This window comes from Nymphalis io, chromosome 13 (genome assembly GCF_905147045.1).
Source record: "Nymphalis io chromosome 13, ilAglIoxx1.1, whole genome shotgun sequence".
Classification (NCBI taxonomy): domain Eukaryota; kingdom Metazoa; phylum Arthropoda; class Insecta; order Lepidoptera; family Nymphalidae; genus Nymphalis; species Nymphalis io.
In genome coordinates, this window is record NC_065900.1 from 12,477,169 (window position 1) to 12,494,773 (window position 17,605).

At 33.8% G+C, this 17,605-nt stretch overlaps 4 protein-coding genes across 6 annotated transcripts in view; 3 read left to right on the forward strand and 1 right to left on the reverse strand.

Annotated features, from left to right (window-relative positions):
* LOC126772994 (uncharacterized) overlaps nucleotides 1-17,605 on the reverse strand; it is a 35,947-nt gene that overhangs the window by 4,222 nt on the left and 14,120 nt on the right. For all 3 annotated transcript variants that reach the window (XM_050493600.1, XM_050493601.1, XM_050493599.1), the window contains exons 6-9: nucleotides 1,746-1,871; nucleotides 1,481-1,624; nucleotides 1,256-1,363; nucleotides 470-717 (exon numbers count right to left, since the gene is read on the reverse strand). In XM_050493600.1, the coding sequence (XP_050349557.1) occupies nucleotides 470-717; nucleotides 1,256-1,363; nucleotides 1,481-1,624; nucleotides 1,746-1,871 (626 nt within the window). The remainder of the gene's footprint in view (nucleotides 1-469; nucleotides 718-1,255; nucleotides 1,364-1,480; nucleotides 1,625-1,745; nucleotides 1,872-17,605) is intronic.
* LOC126773033 (uncharacterized) lies at nucleotides 2,246-6,759 on the forward strand. The gene is made up of 6 exons (XM_050493654.1): nucleotides 2,246-2,496; nucleotides 3,319-3,428; nucleotides 3,664-3,893; nucleotides 4,607-4,685; nucleotides 5,535-5,603; nucleotides 6,417-6,759. Exons 2-6 carry the CDS (start codon nucleotides 3,375-3,377, stop codon nucleotides 6,735-6,737), a joined length of 753 nt encoding a protein of 250 aa, XP_050349611.1. The 5' UTR covers nucleotides 2,246-2,496; nucleotides 3,319-3,374; the 3' UTR covers nucleotides 6,738-6,759.
* LOC126773041 (uncharacterized) lies at nucleotides 7,191-12,251 on the forward strand. The gene is made up of 6 exons (XM_050493664.1): nucleotides 7,191-7,317; nucleotides 8,412-8,479; nucleotides 8,898-9,004; nucleotides 10,109-10,187; nucleotides 11,230-11,298; nucleotides 12,071-12,251. Exons 1-6 carry the CDS (start codon nucleotides 7,299-7,301, stop codon nucleotides 12,152-12,154), a joined length of 426 nt encoding a protein of 141 aa, XP_050349621.1. The 5' UTR covers nucleotides 7,191-7,298; the 3' UTR covers nucleotides 12,155-12,251.
* Nucleotides 12,322-17,079, forward strand: LOC126773029 (uncharacterized). The gene is made up of 6 exons (XM_050493650.1): nucleotides 12,322-12,501; nucleotides 13,622-13,752; nucleotides 14,246-14,369; nucleotides 14,487-14,651; nucleotides 14,882-14,977; nucleotides 16,444-17,079. Exons 1-6 carry the CDS (start codon nucleotides 12,451-12,453, stop codon nucleotides 16,888-16,890), a joined length of 1,014 nt encoding a protein of 337 aa, XP_050349607.1. The 5' UTR covers nucleotides 12,322-12,450; the 3' UTR covers nucleotides 16,891-17,079.

The following is a 17,605-nucleotide window of genomic DNA, read 5'->3' on the forward strand; positions in this document are numbered from 1 at the left end:
GAGGAGAGGAGGCCTTTAGCCCAGCAGTGGGACATTCACAGGCTGTTACGGTACGGTTACGGTCTATTTTTTAAATTTAGGAGCATTTAAGGTCTGTTTTAATTAAGTCCTTAAAATTACATGGCTGAGAATGTTTATGATTTAGTTGTAACTCATACATCGAAGTTATGTTTAGAACAAGTTACTGTTGGAATGTCAATTAGATATAATATTTTATTTGCAGTGCCCTACAGAGAAACAGTCATAAGATTCTAGTTTTTACCAATGACTTCACTTATCAGGTTCTGTCTATATGAATCCGTTGTTTTACGTACGAAAAGTATTTAACTACTTTTCATAACAACATTCTTTAATAAATTAATTACATAATAATAATAAATAAATAATTTATAATTAATTACGTACTAAATTATTATTAGAAATCGAAATGAGAAAAAATAAAAGCGTTTTGTATACAGAGGGCACTCACATAATGTTCTCTCTCATACTCTGATTCGAAGTCATCTGCATCGTTGACGCTAAGACTGGATGCGTGTACTCTGCCCGACCCAGTGGATGGCGCGACGCTGCCATCCGATTGCGTGCGCGTCAGCGGCGCCGTCGGCAGCTTCACCTTGGTACGTGCGGCCCGCAACAGCGCTGATGTTGATGCTTCCGGGGCTATGCCTCGAGATTTTTCCCACTCGTGCAGCTTCCGAGTGAAGGAGCGGGATATTCCTGAGATAAAAAAAATATCAGCCACTACCTGAGCGTAACTTGTTAAGAATTAAAAGTATATTTTATTTAATAGCTATGATCTGCTATCATGTACGATGTTTCTCTACAGCTTAACGATGGATATATCGGTCGCAATCCGTCGTTAACGACGCTAGGGCTAAGAAGGTTCCCTGTATCCCGGGAAACTGCTTAGATATTTGAAGCTGGCATAGGTGGGCTAACCTTTGGGGGCAACTTCATGTATCTACTCGTTGTTTTAGACCCCTTATGTATGCTAAGTGATAGTTAATATATCTACTAGCATAGTTTTTAAGCTTGTAAATAACACTGGATTATAAGCAATTCCGTGAAGTCTCACAGTAGACGAGGAGGAGTGGGTACCCCTGGTTTTTTAGTGGGTTCTCTGGCGCTTCCCCCCACTTCATGTGGGGGAAACGCGTAAATGCGTTTTTCCAGTGGAAAAAAGGGTCAATTATTCGTGTAAAAAAAGATCAGTCTTTCGTGTTTTAAAAAATTAAGGTGAAAATTTACCAAGTACCTTGGAATTTGAAGAGTCCTGTAGACGTTTGTACTAATACCTCATCAGGTTTTGCTTCTTCTTCCCAAGCAGGTACTGAATTTGTTTCTTTCATTCGTTTCCATGCGTCTGAAGTAATACAATTTTGTGGCCTTAAAGTATATTACACACAAAAACTAACAATAAAAATAAAACATCTAATTACAAAAGGTCAGTAAACTATAGTAGTTTGTTTTATGGTATTACCCCATCTTTTAAGAAAGTCATCGCTCAGGTCCTGACGAGCAGGCACAGGAGGAGGCTGCCTCACACCTTTCAATCTCTGCCATTCTGTGAGCTTCTTTCTGAAGTCCGCTGATAATTGCTCTTCTGTCGCCACAGGTCTTGACGCTAAAATAATTTAAGGCACGTTGATGGATTGAATAAAAATACGTCCCAAGAGCTGATCAGTCTGTCAATCATTCAATCAACGGGCGAATGCAAATATAAAAAAAAAATAGATATAACCCACTAGCATATAACTTGCCACGTCTGTCAGAGAATTCTCTGCGCAGACGCGACTGTAAGGCGGCGTAGTCCCTCGCTATTTCCTCCCGCACTCCGCTCGCCTCACAACCGCTGCTCACGCCCTCTGTGTCTGAAATAATAAATATTCCTTGACAATAATTTTATAAGATTAGTGTCTGTGTATATATGTCCATATACAAAGCATTACTTTGCGAAAAAGGGTTTTGCTTCCCATTAAATAACATCGATTACTATTAGGTGTATATTGTTGACTAACATAAAAACTAAATTATGAAACTTAAAAGCATTTGATTGAGTTTGAAGAATCGATCCATTGTCGTCTCTTGTTCGTGTAGACAGCCTTAAATTATTTAAAGTTGTGACATTACAAGATTCAAGTGTCAAATATAATGATGAAGTTTTTCTTAAGTCAGTCTGTCAACCGACACAATTTTTCGAAATAAAATTTAAAATATTTACAAAAAAGTAATGTATTTACTGTCATGGCGTCTATTAAATAAAAAAACTGTATTATAATTCCTGTCATAAACAAAATTGAAAAGCATAAAAACCAAAGAAATTGAGCCATCAACCAGCAGCGGCGCAAAGTTGTGTGGACATGGAGACAACGCTATCCGATGAGTAGAATTACAGTTTTGCATAGCATCTAACCTGCTGGTTATACTGGAATTACATATTTCAATAAATAGTAAACGAACTCTCGTAGCTTTTCGTGTGAAGCTGTAGATTGACAGGTTATATGACTATTTAACACATTCGTGGTAACTGCCTTAATTTGAGAAAATCTCTAATCAGTGGTTAGAACACGTGAACCGACTTCAACCGACGATACCGTGTTTAAACTCGGGCAAGCGCCACTGAATTTTCATGTACTTGATTTGTGTTTATATTTTAACTCATAGTAACAGTAACAGTAACAGCCTGTTAATGTCCCACTGCTGGGCTAAGGCCTCCTCTCCCTTTTTGAGGAGAAGGTTTTAGAGCTTATTCCACCACGCTGCTCCAATGCGGGTTGGTAGAATACACATGTGACATAATTTCAATGAAATTAGACACATGCAGGTTTCCTCACGATGTTTTCCTTCACCGTCAAGCACAAGATGAATTTTAATCACAAATTAAGCACATGAAAATTCAGTGGTGCTTACCCGGGTTTGAACCCACGATCATCGGTTAAGATTCACGCGTTCTAACCACTAGGCCATCTCGGCTTTCGGCCAACTCATGCTAACTTAATTTAAAACGCAATTTATGACCTAAAATCATATTTTAAAAAGTGTAAATATGTATAGCATTTACACCTTATGTGTCAGCGCTGGCCCTCGATCATGTTAGAGCGAGATTGCCTTTCAGTGTCCTTCCGTCAACGCTTTCACTTCACATAAATTGCCTTTCTGTTAATGTTATTTATTAAATATGGACCACATTTACAAAAATTAAACATCGTTTTTGTATCCAGTGCCAGCGCTGTATATACTTAAGTACAAGTATGTTTACTTAAGATTTTGATATTTAAGATTAATTAATAAAAAAAAATATCTTAAAAATGTTTTCAGGTTTACAGCAGTAATGATTAATGTTAATTGTAATAGATCATTAAAATTTAAATCAAATGGTTGCAAATTTAGTTATCATATTGATAATTCTTTCAATATATTATGTTTACGTAAGTACCATTTTAGGAAATATATATTTCATTATATATTTTTATAAAAAATAAAAGTTTATTAACATTGCTGTCATATCGATAAATCTATATATAAAAAGTTAAAGAAAAAACGGTTCCCTTTTTCATTCTCTATTTACCAATTGTTTCGAACACTAGTATATTAAAATCGTAGTTAGTCGTACTATATATTTTATTATTTAAAAGTATAGGTACTTTTAATTGCTTTTTTTAGACGAATCATAACAGAGAGTTTACGGCGACCGCGTCAGCTATCCAACAGATCTGGTCCGGCACGTGTAGACTATCATGTCGTCAGAGTAGGTACAGTGGGTACAGTGGGTTGAGTGGAATAGTCTCAGGCCGGAACACCGAGTCATCATACTTGTCTTCCGTGCGCACTGGGTCGACTGCTGTATGCGTATGCGATTCATGTCCGTGCGAGCTCGTTGAAAACGTTCTCAGGTGAGTAGACCAGATTATATTATAAATGCGAACGAAACTCTGTCTGACTGCTATCTCATTACGACTAAACCGCTGGCCTAAGCCGTTACGATCCGTAATGAAATCATATCTTGATATAGAGGTCGTCTGGGAGCTGGGTAGAACATATGAATATATTATACAAGGAGGTAAAGAGTTTAATCTGTGGTAAAAATAAATTAGACGCCACTAGTAACCGGGAACAGAATAATTTGATATCACCCAAGCTATACCCGACACGGGGCTGTAATATAGGACCTCATGATGTGCAGCCTAATAAACTGAAAGCTAAGGCACTCACCACAAAGAGGCAGTTCCACACCATGATGAAGATTTTTTTTTTATAGATAGAAGGCGGACGAGTATATGGGCCACCTGATGGTAAGTGGTCACCAACGCCCATAGACATTGGCATTGTAAGAAATGTTAACCATCGCATACATCACCAATGCGCCACCAACCTTGGGAACTAAAATGTTATGTTCCTTGTGCCTGTAATTACACTGGCTCACTCACCCTTCAAACCGGAACACAACAATACCAAGTACTGCTGTTTTGCGGTAGAATATCTGATGAGTGGATGGTATCTACTCAGACGAGCTTGCACAAAGCTCTACCACCAGTAAAGATGATGTTACTGGACTATCATTAAGTAAAGTTATTATTTAACATGTCTTAATATAGTATGTTTTCAGAACCTGTAGTCCAGCCACGAATGTTTACACCAGAACAATTGAATTCGTATCTGATTGTTATTACGATTTGGTCAAAACCGTAAGTGTGCTTTTTATCATAGAATATGTTTTTGCCTTTATTGTATTTTTTAGAACAAATGCACATATTTATAGTTTTTTTTCGTCTGTTTGTCAAAAAGTAACAAGAACCTGTAAGTCGCAAGATAATCGCTTATCCATGTACCAACGCGTTATCGGCGGATATTTAAGCTTAGAGAATGTTAAGTGTTTTAAAACTTGCTCAACACATTTATAGAATAGGACGGCGGACGAGCATTTGGGCCACCTGATGGTGAGTGTTCACCAAACGTCCTTAGACATTGACATTGTAAGAAATGTCAACCATCGCTTACATAGCCAATGCGCCACCAACCTTGGGAACTAAGATTTTATGTCCCTTGTGCCTGTAATTACACTGGCTCACTCACCCTTCAAACCGGAACACAACAATATCAAGTACTGCTGTTTTGCGGTAGAATATCTGAAGAGGGGATGGTACCTACCCAGACAAGCTCGTCTGGGTAGGTACCACCCACTCATCAGGCGCATTGGATATGTAAGCGATGGTTGACATTTCTTACAATGCTAATGTCTAAGAGCGTTGGTGACCACTTACCATCAGGTGGCCCATATGCTCGTCCGCCTTCCTATTCTATAAAAAAAAAAAAAAGACAAGCTTGCACAAACTCCTAGCACCAGTAAGAATATTCGAAAGAAGAAGACAGAGCTTTGCTTAGTAACGCCGTAAATGTTTTATCAACATTACTTTTATATATTATATAAACGTCAAAGATACGTACTTTAGAAGTTGTTAACTTATCTACAAGTGAAAGATTAAAAAAAAATGCTTTTATATATATGTTTATTATGATAGTTATATTTTTTCTAGTTGTGTGACTTCTTCAATTATATAGACCAAGTGATGCGCTGCGGCGTCACATGCCAGAGACAACCTCAGGTGATATATCTCATGCATGTATATATTATTACAGAAATAATCATCAATCAAGAATTGTTTGTAGTGCATTATATAGTAGTACAGTAACAGCCTGTTAATGTCCCACTGCTGGGCTAAGGCCTCCTCTCCCTTTTGAGGAGAAGGTTTGGAGCTTATTCAACCACGCTGCTCCAATGCGAATTGGTAGAATACACATGTGCCAGAATTTCAATGAAATTAGACACATGCAGGTTTCCTCACGAGGTTTTCCTTCACCGTCAAGCACGGGATGAATTATAAACACAAATTAAGCACATAAGCATTCAGTGGTGCATGCCCCGGGTTTGAACCCAGGATCATCGGTTAAGATTCACGCGTTCTCACCACTAGGCCATCTCGGCTTCAGGCTTCTTCGGCTGCATTATATAGCTTTTAACAAATCGCATAGAATATGTAAATTTAAGGTTTGTTTATCCTTACTCCTTCGATTGAAATAAGCTATGGTTACCAGTATTTATAGTGTTATAATTAATATTAATAAATAATTTTATTGTAATGGTTAACATTCAAACGTATATATAATAAGTGGCAACATTGTTATTACAAATATGTTTTAGTATGTGTATATTCCTTGAACTCGAACAAATTCAACTCTTATGAGTCGAATACTCATAAAATTATATGTCGTTACATATTTGGCTAATTTATTAAATAAGAAAAAAAATTATTAAAAGTATTATTTTTAATATTTAAACTTATATATTTATTTATTATTTTAAGACTTTAAGACCAATTATGTTGATTTAACGAAAAATAGTTTTGATTTTTTTGTAGATGTTGCCTGTAAGCCGTCTTAATTCTATAGGCCACATAAGTTTCGGTTCAACGAAAGAGGAAGATGAAAAAGAAAGACCCATCAAAAACATATTAAAGCCGACTACGTTCACATTTCCAAAGAAGCCCGAATTAGACGACTTTGAGTACAAAGCTACGAGTTCCAGAACTTCCGAAAGCACAGCAATAAGTCTAGACATTGACACAAAAATATCCGCGAAAAGTCCTGCAGGATCGGAACAATTGTCGAATAGTTGTTCGAAATGTATAGAAACGGGTAAAACTTGTATCGGTTCGTGTCCACGACAGAAAAAGAAATAAAAATGTAAACACGTTAAATGTATTCCTCTTATTTTTTTTATTTTAACATTTTTTTATGTCCTAGTTAGGTGGACGAGCGAATGGGCCGTTCTGATGGTCAGTGGTCACCACTGCTATAGTTATGGCGCTCACCATTCATAGCGTAACGCAACAATACTACGTATTGTTGTTTACCGGTAGAACATCTCAGGCGTGGGTGATAACTACCCAGTCCAAGTCAGAAAACATCGAACATAACCGTATTGAATCAGTATTTTGTAATAAGTACTTAGCCCAGCAGTGGGACATTCATATGCTATTACTTGTAATAATCAGTTTACAAGCTCTTTCACAGAAGTCACGGTTTTTCGCAATAAAAGTATCGATTGTGTAAACGAAAGGAATAAAGAGGTTTGTCTTAAAAATGAAAACTTATTTGAAACTTGCTGAAAAAAAACTGTCATAAGAATGACGGAATATTAGTGTGAAATCAAAGCGTAGTTCTAAAGATAGTAAATAGTAAAATTTTCAAGTAAAAACAATATAAATAATGTAGACAACTGTAACCTACTAAGTTTAATCATGGAAGGTCCTTGTAGAGGTTAGTATAAAAAATATATCAAAAACCATAAGATTGTAATACTTATATGACAAGTCTGCAACCAAAACATATATTTATGATCTTAAGAAGCGTGTCCTCTATTTTTCGGACATTATTAGAGTATGTAATAATTGATACATAATATTAATATTGTGCCACTTACCACTATTTATCGGGTCTAAGAAACTTTATCGTTTTTATTAGAATGAATTAATGATTTTTTTGCATAAAACATTTCGTTACAGATTGTACAAAATATTAAGTACAATTTTTTACCCATTTTAGGGCGTGCAAATATTTATAACTAATAATATAAAAAGAAAGAAAATAAAATAATAACAATATGACGGCTTAATAATAATATTAGGCGTTAATAATTAATATTTACTCACATGAAAAGTTACAGGCTAAAACTTATAATATAATGTTATAACAACATTTATACAATTTCGAATGTGTTTAGCAAGTAGGTATGTTATATATTTTAGAATATATTTTTTCGTTTAACTTTCTTAAACAAGAACTTAATATTGAAAAGGTGATTAGTTACATTAATAATTTGAGTTTAAGTATAATTATTGTTATCTACCTCATTAATAGAAGATGTATATAAGTTGTATGTTACTGTATATGTAATTATTGTATGTCTTGTCTCCTTACGTGCTTTATTGAGTAATGGGGAGCCTACGCGAGAGTTCAGAGAGAGATACATTCTTTAACCAAATGATAACGTGATTCCGAAAGATTTATAAATTGAACATTGCCATATATTGACAACTTTAGGAACACAAAAATAATATTGTAATTCAATTCTGTAAGAACTTGCTCGTGAAATTTTGACAACCGACTCATGTTGATGTACTATTTGACGATGGGTGTATTCTTTAAATCTTATAATTATTATGGTCAATGACACATATCACTGACATTTTACGTCCGTTCTCTGCGTCGAGTTTCGAGTTTGCTCTTAAAGAATATATCTACTACCAAGTGTCTAACTCTTCAACCGTTACTCAATATTGTAATAATATTAATCTTTACGTATTTAGATTTATTGCCGTTTATATATTATAATATATTGTTATTATTTTCAGTAAGTAAATGTCCGATCTTTTGTATATTGAAAGCTGTGGTTGTTGCACTTTTGACGATTTTTGTGTTGGTAAGTTGAAAATCAATTTAATTCATAATCTCAGGGTTATCTTTAAATGTGCTAAAGAAATTCACCGCGCTCTATACAGACTTTCATCCACAATTTCCCCCACTTTTGTGGTGATTAATTTTTACAAACACTGTAATAGCTGTCTTTTATTAATAAACAACTACCGTAACACCGGTTATCGTATTTCTAACATTCGACGGATTTCCAAACAAACTTATCTTAAGTTTCATCCCTTAATTGATGAAAAATCAAGATAAAACTTATAAATAATTCCAAAGTATAAACATTTATTAAGCGTATGAAAGTTCATTAGTGTCTGGCTGGAGTTAAGCCCTCTATCTTCGGTAAAGATTCACGTGTTTGAACCACTATCTCATCTTGGTATTTATGTATATTCTGTTGAGTAATTATATTTCAGTTCTGCCCAATCGGTGATCCGGCCGAATTATGTAATAATACGAATAAATCTCGAAACCAAAATATACCGTTGATCTGTTTATGTGAATTCTACATCGAAACAATAAAGTTAGTTTCATTTTATATACTTAATAGATAGATTTATGGTATTTTAAAAATTATAGAAGGCTGCGAAATTATAAGTGGTCACCCTCGTTCGACATTGGTGCTGTTGACATCGCGATTCATGCGATCGAAGATGTTATGCGTCTTGTGTAAATCCATTCAATTGGATACAAATCACGGTATTTATAGTAGGTATTACAGTGACACTGGGCTGTACCCACCCAGAGCGCCTACACAGAAAGCCTGACATTAGTAAACAAAGTATTTAATTACATTAATGCAAACTATATTTAAATTACTATGTGTTTTTGCTAATTAATTACAAAATTAGAATTGACAATTAATTAATAAGCTAATTAAAAATAATAATGTAAGATTTTTTTTTTTTTTATAGAATAGGAAGGTGGACGAGCATATGGGCCACCTGATGGTAAGTGGTCACCAAACACCCTTAGACATTGGCATTGTAAGAAATGTCAACCATCGCTTATAGCCAATGCGCCACCAACCTTGGGAACTAAGATTTTATGTCCCTTGTGCCTGTAATTACACTGGCTCACTCACCCTTCAAACCGGAACACAACAATATCAAGTATTGCTGTTTTGCGGTAGAATATCTGATGAGTGGGTGGTACCTACCCAGACGGGCTTGCACAAAGCCCTACCACCAGATGTTTAAGTCATCTGAATATTTCCTGTTAAATAAATTGATTTCGTTGAAAAAAAAATCAAAATAATATCTGCCATTCTACTGCACATTGTTGTTACCACAAATAGAAAATAGAAAAAAAAAATACCCCAACTTGAGAAGAATTGGCAAAGGAAACTTAGCGGGTTTTTTTTGACGGATCTAGTAATTGTTTACAATTTTAAAATTAAACGAAGAAGTAGCCGGGAGGCGATTGTTTTATTCCCAAGTTGTGATTATCCATCAACTAATAATTAAGCAACATATATGTTTTTAACGCTCTCTGGGATCAAGATAAGTAATATACAATGCCCCACAAAAGAGTAACTGACTGTGCAGATAGGAGTAATTAGTTTGTGTTTGTTCCTTAAACATACTTGTCAATATACATATTTTAATATGTAATAATTTATGTATAGATTGTTTAACAAAACAAAGGAAGTTACGGAGTTAGTGGTGTGCAGAGCGTTGGACTTGCTATATGAAGCTAAACTAAAGGTATATTCATTTATTACACTATCTTGTCACATTAATTGTATTTTAGTATACAAATATGTATGTATGTGTATCTGTGTATTAATTTATTTTTAAAGTTATTGGAATTTTCATTTCCATGTAAATAATTAGGGAATAGTAGACAAGTAATTTGACTATTGACTGACTCGCTTGTCTAGTGGTTAGCTTATAAAGACGCAGGTCGTGAGGTCCTGGGGCCAATTCTACAAACAAATTATCACTTTATCGCAATCGATCGAAGCGTGATCGTAGCCGTTATCCTATTCTTTAATTTAATTAACGACTATTGGCATATAATAATAATAATTAAATTAATAATATTATTAACATAACGGGATATGTTAATAATATTATCGGTTCGGTTCCGATTCGAATAAATATAGATTAATCAAAGTTGGATCGCAATTGAATCGGGAACGTATCGCAATCGTTAGAGATTAGTAGAATTCGAGAATAGAATAGTAAAAAGCCGATCGGGCCGATTAAATGTTATTGGGTATTGGGTCAGTTCGTACCAGTTACCAGTTCCACGGGCAGTTAGCAGTGTCAACACTCCCGCCTATAATAGAATAAAATCCTGCGCCTGAACTCTTTTCCATTCAGTTGGATATGCCGTTCCATCGGATTATGACACATGCATGTCCTGCGACTCAACTCCAGTTGACTCGTTTCCCTCGAATGGCCGGTGTGGTCGATATCGTTTTTTTTTAGCAAAATTACTTTATGGCTTATGTTTTTCGTCACGCCAAGCACGAGAGGAACACCTAACAATACTAAGTATTGCTAGGCTGTAGAATATCTTACAGGTGGGTGTTACCTATTCAGATGAGTATGCTCAAAGCCCTACAGTATGTGTCCTCGACTCATTGTTTTTAATTATATTAATTTCTTATTTTTATGTCTGTATACTTTTGCTTCGTTAAAAATAAAAAAATAAAAGATCGTTTGCTATAACGATGTGTGTTTTTGCGTACAATAAAGTTTATAATTAAATATGAAACTAATTTTAACGTGTTATTTTCAGTTTTATGCTGTATTGAATAAGGTGGACGGGTCTGATTTATATCAGTCAGTTTGTTGTAAGGACAGTGAGGTAAAAACTAATTCATTATCAAAATAAACACCAAATATATCTTATTCGAGTTGTGAATGATATTACATGAAATCAATTTAACGAACTAAATCAACTTAAGAACATTTGAACGTCCTGTGTGACGTATGTATGTAATCGACTAATACTATCTCTACGTTTTTTATCATTTAAATAAAATTCACCGATTAACATAAGATAACATGCCCTAGAAATAATATAATGATTTACCGAGGTAGAACAGTGTACATATTGCCTCAAAACTCAGACTGCTATTAAGATTTTTTTAACAATAAGACCTAATATTTTTATTGGCTAGACTTGGGATTCCAACCCAAGACCTCGGGAGCTACTTATAAGCCACACAAGAGATCAATGGGCCTGTTGTTGCTTCTTTTCTTCGTCTAATGCTTACTATATTCAAGACACGCTTCGTTTTGCATACGTGTAGTATAATGGTCTACGAATCGTAAAGAAACTGTCATTACCTTTTCCTTACGGATTATAAGACTATGAATAATGTATAGTAAGGTAAATATATTGACATGGTATATACTAATGTTTCAATAGAAATTTTAATGAGCAAATGTACCATCCGTAAGCAAAACGATTTGGATTGGTTTTTTGAATGGGCTTTAATTCCTTTATTGATTTAAAAATTATATTCAATGATTGAGGCATGAAGGCGAAAAATGCAGGCGAGTGAAATTAATAGGCGAGGCTACATTTAGTTTCAATTGATTACACACTTAATGGTACTCGTTATTTCTTTCAGGTTAGCGTTGAAGACGCTGAACAGCAGCAACTTGCTTGCAAGTGTACAAGAAAATGCTGCAGCTGCAGAAAAAAAAACTGTTGAAAATTAAATTATATAATTTTATTAATTTCTATATACACACAGCTGTATTAAATTCAATAATAATGAATATGAGTATACGATTTGCTGATTCCAAAATAAAATATAAATATTATAATACACTTGTTTTTCTAAATTGCATGTTAAGAAATAATGTAAACTTCTACAGCTATAAAATATTTTTATAGTGTCTACATCGTAAACACTCCTAGCCGATACCGATACCCGTATCGCCCGTCGTATTTCTGTACGGCTATTTTTAATCAAGATATTGAGAAATTCGCACGACTTTGATCGGCATGAGTGTCCGACGACTCTGGAATTCACTTCATATTTTGGCATTTCTATTGGCGAGTCATTTCACGGCTATTAGTTTATTATATTTATTAGTGATTTAGTTGAAATGTAATAGTTATGCGAATGTAACAGCTTGTGAATATACGTGGCTGAATTTCAGTGAAATTAGACACATGAAGGTTTCTTCACCATGTTTTCCTTTACCGCCGAGCAGGAAATGAGCACAAAATAATTAGCTAAAATTAAGGACACAAAAATTCGGTGGTGCTTGTCAGACTTTGAACCCACGATCATCTGTTAATATTCACGCGTTCGAACCACTTGGCCATCACAGCTCAAAGTACCAGTGTTATTTGGAAGTTATATACAATATAATTAAACAAATACTTAATTCAAGAACGCTCTGCGAAGAATATTTTAAATATTTCTCTAAATATCCATAATAATGTTTCACAAGGAACAAATACATTAGCTTTTAACCCTTTTAATTAAAATAAGAATACCCTCGAAAAACATTCATCAAAATCGGTTCACAATAATTAGCGAACATATCTACGAACATACATTAAGTCGGCCGCCGACTGTAAGCTCACTTTCAGCTCTAGTGTGAACGTAGAGACAAACTGCATTTTTCGTAGGCGAAAACATATCATTACGGCTTATTTGCCTACCTTCCCAGAAAAATGAAGATATTAATTAATATCAATCGTATTTTTTGTTTATTCTAGTTTTATACTATATAAAATTAAACAAAATTAGAAGTAAGTTTTTATTGTCAAGTAAATCATTCTTACAACGCTGTAAATTCAGCAAAACATTAATACGAACGGATTCACCTTTGCGGAGCTTTGTATATTTTTCTGCTGTTCTTTTGTTTTTTAACGGATGCTGTTTTAATCTGTTTGTTGTTAAATAAAATGCTTTCATGTTTGCACGCTTTTCTTATTTCTGTTAATTTTTTATTTGGAAGCAGTTTCGATGCAATTGTTTTTTCCTTTCTTAATGAAAACTAATAATAATTATTAATTGTGATATTCTTAAAAGTCAAGTGACATGACTCTTCTATGAACACGCTTCTTTGTTTTTTCAAACATTAAAAAAAGAATACAATTAGTAAATAAAATGTGGGGCGTTAATTAAAAAACGGTTTTTAATTTGATTAATTATATTTAGATGATAAAGGTAAATGCACTCAGCGTTGGTAAGGATGACGTTGATCAGGTAATAGAAGATGAAATAACACGAAAATTAGGAGAAGATCTTGTGCAGAGTATTGAAAAGAAATTTCAAGTGGACCTTGAAAGGTAATTTTTCAAACTGATTACGTTTTTTACATGTTTTTTTTTTATTTTACATCAATCGACAGAATGATAAATGGTATACACGTGACAGTAATTTCTCACCACAGTCCATATACATTGGCACTGTAAGAAATATTAACAATCCCTAACATCGCGAATGCTTCACCAACCTTGAGAACCTTATAGTTATGCTAACTCACTTACTATTCAAATTGAAATACAACAATACTAGGTATTGCTGTTTGGCGTTAAAAATACTATGATTACGAGTCGGTGGTACCTAACCAGACGAGCTTGCACATAGCTATCACAAAGTGGTATAATATTATAACAAAGCTTTTTAAACGTTACAGTGGTCATAATCTTTTATGTTACTTGTTTAAGCTGAGATAATCTGATCTGATATCTGATCTCCACGTGGTCAATTTATTGGACAATTTTGGATTGTAGTCTAAGTTGTCCAAACATTTTTGAGTCACATTTGATACAATTTTAGGTCAGTTGACATGGTGTTGGTGAAGATCAAGCTGTTATTACAAAATGGAACCCAGCATATCCAAGAAAAGCTTCTGGACATACAAGGAACTTTAGATTTGATGAAAACTCAGGCGGAAGACGAGGTGATACAGCCAATAATCAAATTAAACTAAGATATTTTTTGTTCTTTTGCCCGAATATGATATTTAAAAAATCATGACGTGAAATAACAGAATTAATTATCTTAAGTTTTCATAAAGGTAGAGAAATGCTTAATAGAGAAACATAAGGAGACATCAGCGCTGGCGGAGAAAGCATTACATCAAATGGTGGTTTGTGGGTACGCGCTGATTGGCCAAGACCCCGAGCAGGCTGTGAGGAAGGTCATTCTGATGAAAAACATTATCAAACAGGGAGTCAAACCGGTAATATAAAATACATTTGTAACATTATCTTATCTCATGACTCTTCATATAAATTTTCATTCTCTTCTGCTACCAAAGTAATATGACAATAAATAAAGTCGTAAGCTAATTTTCTACTTAAGCAGGTAATTAGATTGGTCTCAATTCATGTAGACCGTTTGATTATTTCTTTAATATCCTTGCTCAAATTTAACGAGTGGACAAAGTGGCTAATAAAAACTAAATTTCAGCTCTACGAACAAAAGAAAGAAATTTATAGCCTCCTAAAAGTCTGCGGGCACGATCACGGCTCTTTGACGAAGGTCGTCAAATGCGTCATATCGAAGGTGAGACAGTGAAATAGTTAAAAAGCGATATCGTTTGAGTTGGACTTTAAAAAAATATTTTTTTGTAGCGTTTTGGTACAAGAAATACTAATTTATACATAAATGCTGTTATTTGCCTCATCTTAACACTAAACTAATCGTAATAAAAAATTACATTGAGTAATTAGATCTGGGACGTGAACCTGGAGCTTAAAGGATAATATTGACGCGGACGGTTTCACTGGGAATAGTATTATGTATATTTAGAATAGTATTATAATATAATAGAAGATATAGTGTCCAGAAATAAAGAGCTTTTATAAGACGTCTCTCTCAACTTGATTACATTTTTTAAATATCAGATAAGTCACGTTCATTTCTAAATGCTTGAATTTTTTATTTTCACCTTTTGTGAAAATAAGTTCATAATATTTAAGTGTAAATAATAATAATGAGCGTTTATCTACTCAGCTTATTAATTTCTCCTGCCAAGTGCAAGACTTATTCATTTGACGTAAAGTTCTTTAAAATCTTCGCATATTTTCGTCTCGACGATAACCAGAGGCTGATATAAAAAACTTAGAAATTGAACCAACACTAAAATTGTTTGAAAACTTCAATGATAAATTAGTCATATCCGCCTGCTGCCGTGTTGTATATATTGTTTATTATCTGCTTTATAAATTATGTTTCGCATTCAAGTATAGAGAACATTATAGGAAAAATAATAATAAATATTTTTGTTTATAAATTACCTAATTGTAATTCTTAAATTTTTTTTTGCATTTGTGTTTCAATCGCAATTTCATTTTCGGCTACTCGCTGGTCATTCGTATTAGATCTGCGCCGACGCACGATTCTCAAGAATGCCAACAATGTTCAGTATTAATATAATCCTAATCTCAAAAACACCCACACCGCTTGTGTATACATGCTTCCGTAAGATCAAATTTAAATGTAATGCATATGATCGATCAAATTATAGCTATCACTGTTATTGAATATTTAGTTAAATCATTGATTACTTTTCTTAATGGTATTGTCCTTATCTTATTTGGAATATGCGCTAAATTGTAAACTATACCTGGTGGATGATATCTGGTGAATCAGTTTTTTCAACCTTTCAATGAAACAAGTTATTTATTGTAATATTTATTCCTATTAACATAGCAAGTTGGCTATTGTAATACATTTGTACAAAAATAGATCGTCAAATTGAACTCAATACCTACAAAGTACCTAATTCCTACTTCTAAAGCGTTCATGCTGTGCTTAGCAAACGACTGGCCTCCGCCATTAACAGGTATATTGGCATAAACACAGATGTTGCGGCTTTACCGAATTAGCTTCACGATGAATTTCAATCAGATGGATTATACTCTTGAAACCTACCTTTGACAATGCTATCGATAAAATAGAAAGTTTTAATATAATATATAGGAACTTACAAAATAGATACAATTAATGTGTATGGTGTTTTGTTACAGTCACCAGTAATAAAATCTGCAATGATGGAAATAACTGGTAAACTAATTAATGGAATTATAGATTTGTCCAAATTAATGGCACACGGTGCGATGCATGAAGCTTGTCTTATTGAAGTGATAAAAACGATCGAGGACGAAGCCACAGATTTAATCAAAGATGTTAGAAAATGTGCCTTTGAAAATAATAGAGAATTTGAAAATTATATCAAGCAAAATAATGCTACAGTTCTTGATATAACTAATAAGGCAAGTGAAAATGATGCAACAAATAAAACGAGTGTGAAGGAAATGCAAGCTGTCATAAAAAATATGTTAAATGAAAACAGTAATAATAGCATAGATGAAAGATTTAAGAAGAAGTTATTTAATCTGCACAATGATTTGAACGCAGTGGATGCGAATGCAAATGTTATTGACGTGGCAAACAATTTGAGAAATATTGAATGAAGTTTTTAAATTGTGCAATTATTTTTTATAGTTCTAATAAGGGTTAGTTCGAAGGGGAGAGTTTTATATATAAATAATATTACTACGAAATTTTAATATTCCTATTCCAGGCATTTATTATTATAATACAGCTCACTTAGTAATTATAATTACGACTACGGATTAAACTATGTATGTAACTATTCTGTATATGTTGTTTATTTATTGTAACAATTGGACGAAGTAAATATCTAAAAGGCAATCGTTTTAATTTACAAAGCAAGTCGTATATTTTAAGTTTGAATTATTACGTAGAATTAAAAACAGTTAAAATGCGGTGAAATCTGTAAATGTCCCACTGCTGGAAAAGGCTTGTTCACTTAAGGGGAAGGTTCGAAGCTTATTTTAACAAGTTCTACCCAATTTCAGGTTTCATCACGATGTTGTCCTCTACCGAGACAATATTTAGTGAAAATTTAGCCCGGGACTTGTATCCGCAATCTCTGATTCCGATTCTCCTTTCTCGACTCTTGAGATAATTGATATTGCGTAATTAATATTCTATAATACCGTCGAAATCCTTACTATGTTTTGGCACAGATTAATAAATACATCATGCGTAAAATTATTTCATCATCACTTGGACTTTGATGGGTAACTTGCGAGCCAAAGATTCCACCCAATTAAATTAGACTGAAATTTTGCACACTCATTTTATGGTGTAATTTCATGATCG

Bases quoted from the DNA above. Each gene is read 5' to 3' on its own strand.
- LOC126773033 (XM_050493654.1), top strand. From the start codon at position 3,375: ATGGTTGCAAATTTAGTTATCATATTGATAATTCTTTCAATATATTAT. The intron at 3,429-3,663 runs GTAAGTACCATT...TGCTTTTTTTAG, and splicing joins TTTCAATATATTATGTTTAC to ACGAATCATAACAGAGAGTT. The intron at 4,686-5,534 runs GTAAGTGTGCTT...TATTTTTTCTAG, and splicing joins ATTACGATTTGGTCAAAACC to TTGTGTGACTTCTTCAATTA.
- LOC126773041 (XM_050493664.1), top strand. The intron at 10,188-11,229 runs GTATATTCATTT...TGTTATTTTCAG, and splicing joins TATATGAAGCTAAACTAAAG to TTTTATGCTGTATTGAATAA. The intron at 11,299-12,070 runs GTAAAAACTAAT...TATTTCTTTCAG, and splicing joins TTTGTTGTAAGGACAGTGAG to GTTAGCGTTGAAGACGCTGA.
- LOC126773029 (XM_050493650.1), top strand. From the start codon at position 12,451: ATGAGTGTCCGACGACTCTGGAATTCACTTCATATTTTGGCATTTCTA. The intron at 12,502-13,621 runs GCGAGTCATTTC...AATTATATTTAG, and splicing joins ATATTTTGGCATTTCTATTG to ATGATAAAGGTAAATGCACT. The intron at 14,978-16,443 runs GTGAGACAGTGA...GTTTTGTTACAG, and splicing joins TCAAATGCGTCATATCGAAG to TCACCAGTAATAAAATCTGC.